The sequence below is a fragment of the Trypanosoma theileri genome, assembly GCF_002087225.1.
Source record: "Trypanosoma theileri isolate Edinburgh chromosome Unknown TM35_Tth_2_V1, whole genome shotgun sequence".
Taxonomy (NCBI): domain Eukaryota; phylum Euglenozoa; class Kinetoplastea; order Trypanosomatida; family Trypanosomatidae; genus Trypanosoma; species Trypanosoma theileri.
The window spans coordinates 754,715-756,340 of NW_021639844.1; the positions used below are offsets into that span (position 1 = coordinate 754,715).

At 41.1% G+C, this 1,626-nt stretch overlaps 1 protein-coding gene across 1 annotated transcript; it reads left to right on the forward strand.

The window, feature by feature from the left end:
- Positions 1-504: 504 nt before the first annotated feature.
- Positions 505-1,242, forward strand: TM35_000023760 (uncharacterized protein; the record flags this gene model as incomplete). Its single annotated transcript, XM_029021694.1, has 1 exon — positions 505-1,242. The coding sequence occupies one exon, from the start codon at positions 505-507 to the stop codon at positions 1,240-1,242; it is 738 nt and encodes a 245-aa protein (XP_028887116.1).
- Between the last annotated feature and the right edge of the window lie 384 nt (positions 1,243-1,626).

A 1,626-nucleotide genomic window follows, 5' to 3' on the forward strand; every position in this document is an offset into this window, starting at 1 on the left:
TTTTTATACTTGTAAGCAGAGCATTGCTGTGCACCTCATTGTGTGTCTCACTCTGCAATTGTGTGATTCTGGTAAATGATATCTCTTTTCTTTTTTATATATGCTTTTACATTATATCCGAATGAGGTAACGTTACAGTTTGTTTGTTTGTTCCTCTGGGGACATTGCAAATTGTAATGGGGACAGGGAGAAACCAACACATGAAGAGAGGTTTATACATTCTCCGTTATTATTGTTTTTGTGTGTGTGGCTATCTCTGCAATGTTACCAAATAATATTCAATTTGTATATCTTTTCTTTTTTATTTGGGATTGGATGGAGTTTAATTTTGTTCAAATGGTGGATATTTTACCTAGTGTGTATACTGCCTTTGCATTTTTGCTTGATTCCATATGTGTGTGTGTATGGTAATAGCGGTGTATTGGTGTTTTGCTTTCTCTCTTTCTCTCTCTCTCTTTACACACTCACAGATTTCAGTGATCCTCAGTGATATTAATAACAAGAATGTCCATCTTGTCGTGCCGTGTGTTGTGTCTGTTGGCCATTGTGCTCTGCTGTGTGGATGTGACTCATGCTGCTGCTTCACAAAGGAGCGTAGGACAAGTGGATGGAAAAACAGAGTTTGTGGAAAAGACCAAGAAATTGAAGGAGGAGTGTGAGAAGGCCACCAAGGATGCTAAAGAGGCCGCGTATGCAGCTCAAGAATTTTTTGATACCACTAAGGTTAAACTCAAAATAATTGCTGCTAACCCAAATGAGGTGGAGGAAACGAAGAGTAAAGGTCATGAACTCAGTGAAAAGGCAATGAAGGCTGCAAAGAAAGCAGGAGAAGTGGCCGAACAAACGACAAAGAGGATACCTGAAACTAAAGAGCTAGTCCGTATTTATTTGACGGGAGAACAAGCTGAGGCAGCTAATGAAGCAATTAAAGAGGCAGAAAAAGCGGCACTTGATGCTGAACAACATGCCGAAAAAGCGGTAAAGCTTGCTTATCTTGTATTGGAACTCCTACAGCAACTCGATGCCGCAGTTGTTGCTGCCAAAGAGAAGGAGGAAGAAAAACAGGTGGAGCCTCAAACACAGCCACAGGAACAGACAAATGAAACATCTCGTCTACCCAATAATGCTACAATAACGAATGGCACCAAACGAAATGACGGCAGCAGCAGCCCTGCGTTACTGCGTGTTCCACTCGTGCTGCTGCTGCTGCTCTCTGTGCTGGGCTGCATGGCCGTGTGCTGAGCACTGTGCTGGGGTCCATCCAGAGAGTGTGGGTAATTACTTGTTTACGGTTAATAATAATAATACAATTGCTTCTGTACGAATTCTTGCTGGTAGTTCTAACGCCAAATATTCACAATTATTTGCGTGTAATACCCCTGCTTATTCTAGTATGCTTCAAAGTATAGATGGGAATATTGTTCGAATATTTAAAGCACATCGTTTGGGTGGTATAAAAAAAGTATTTGCATCTACTCCAGTTGTACAGTTAGAACCTGTATGGATATTTCGAAATAAAAGTCTTTTCTTACCATTAGTTGTACGTTGTATGGGACTTGAGGAAAGTACGGTAGTGATTCCACCTCAATCAAAGAAAGAATGGACCACCTTTGCCGTTGCCTCAGC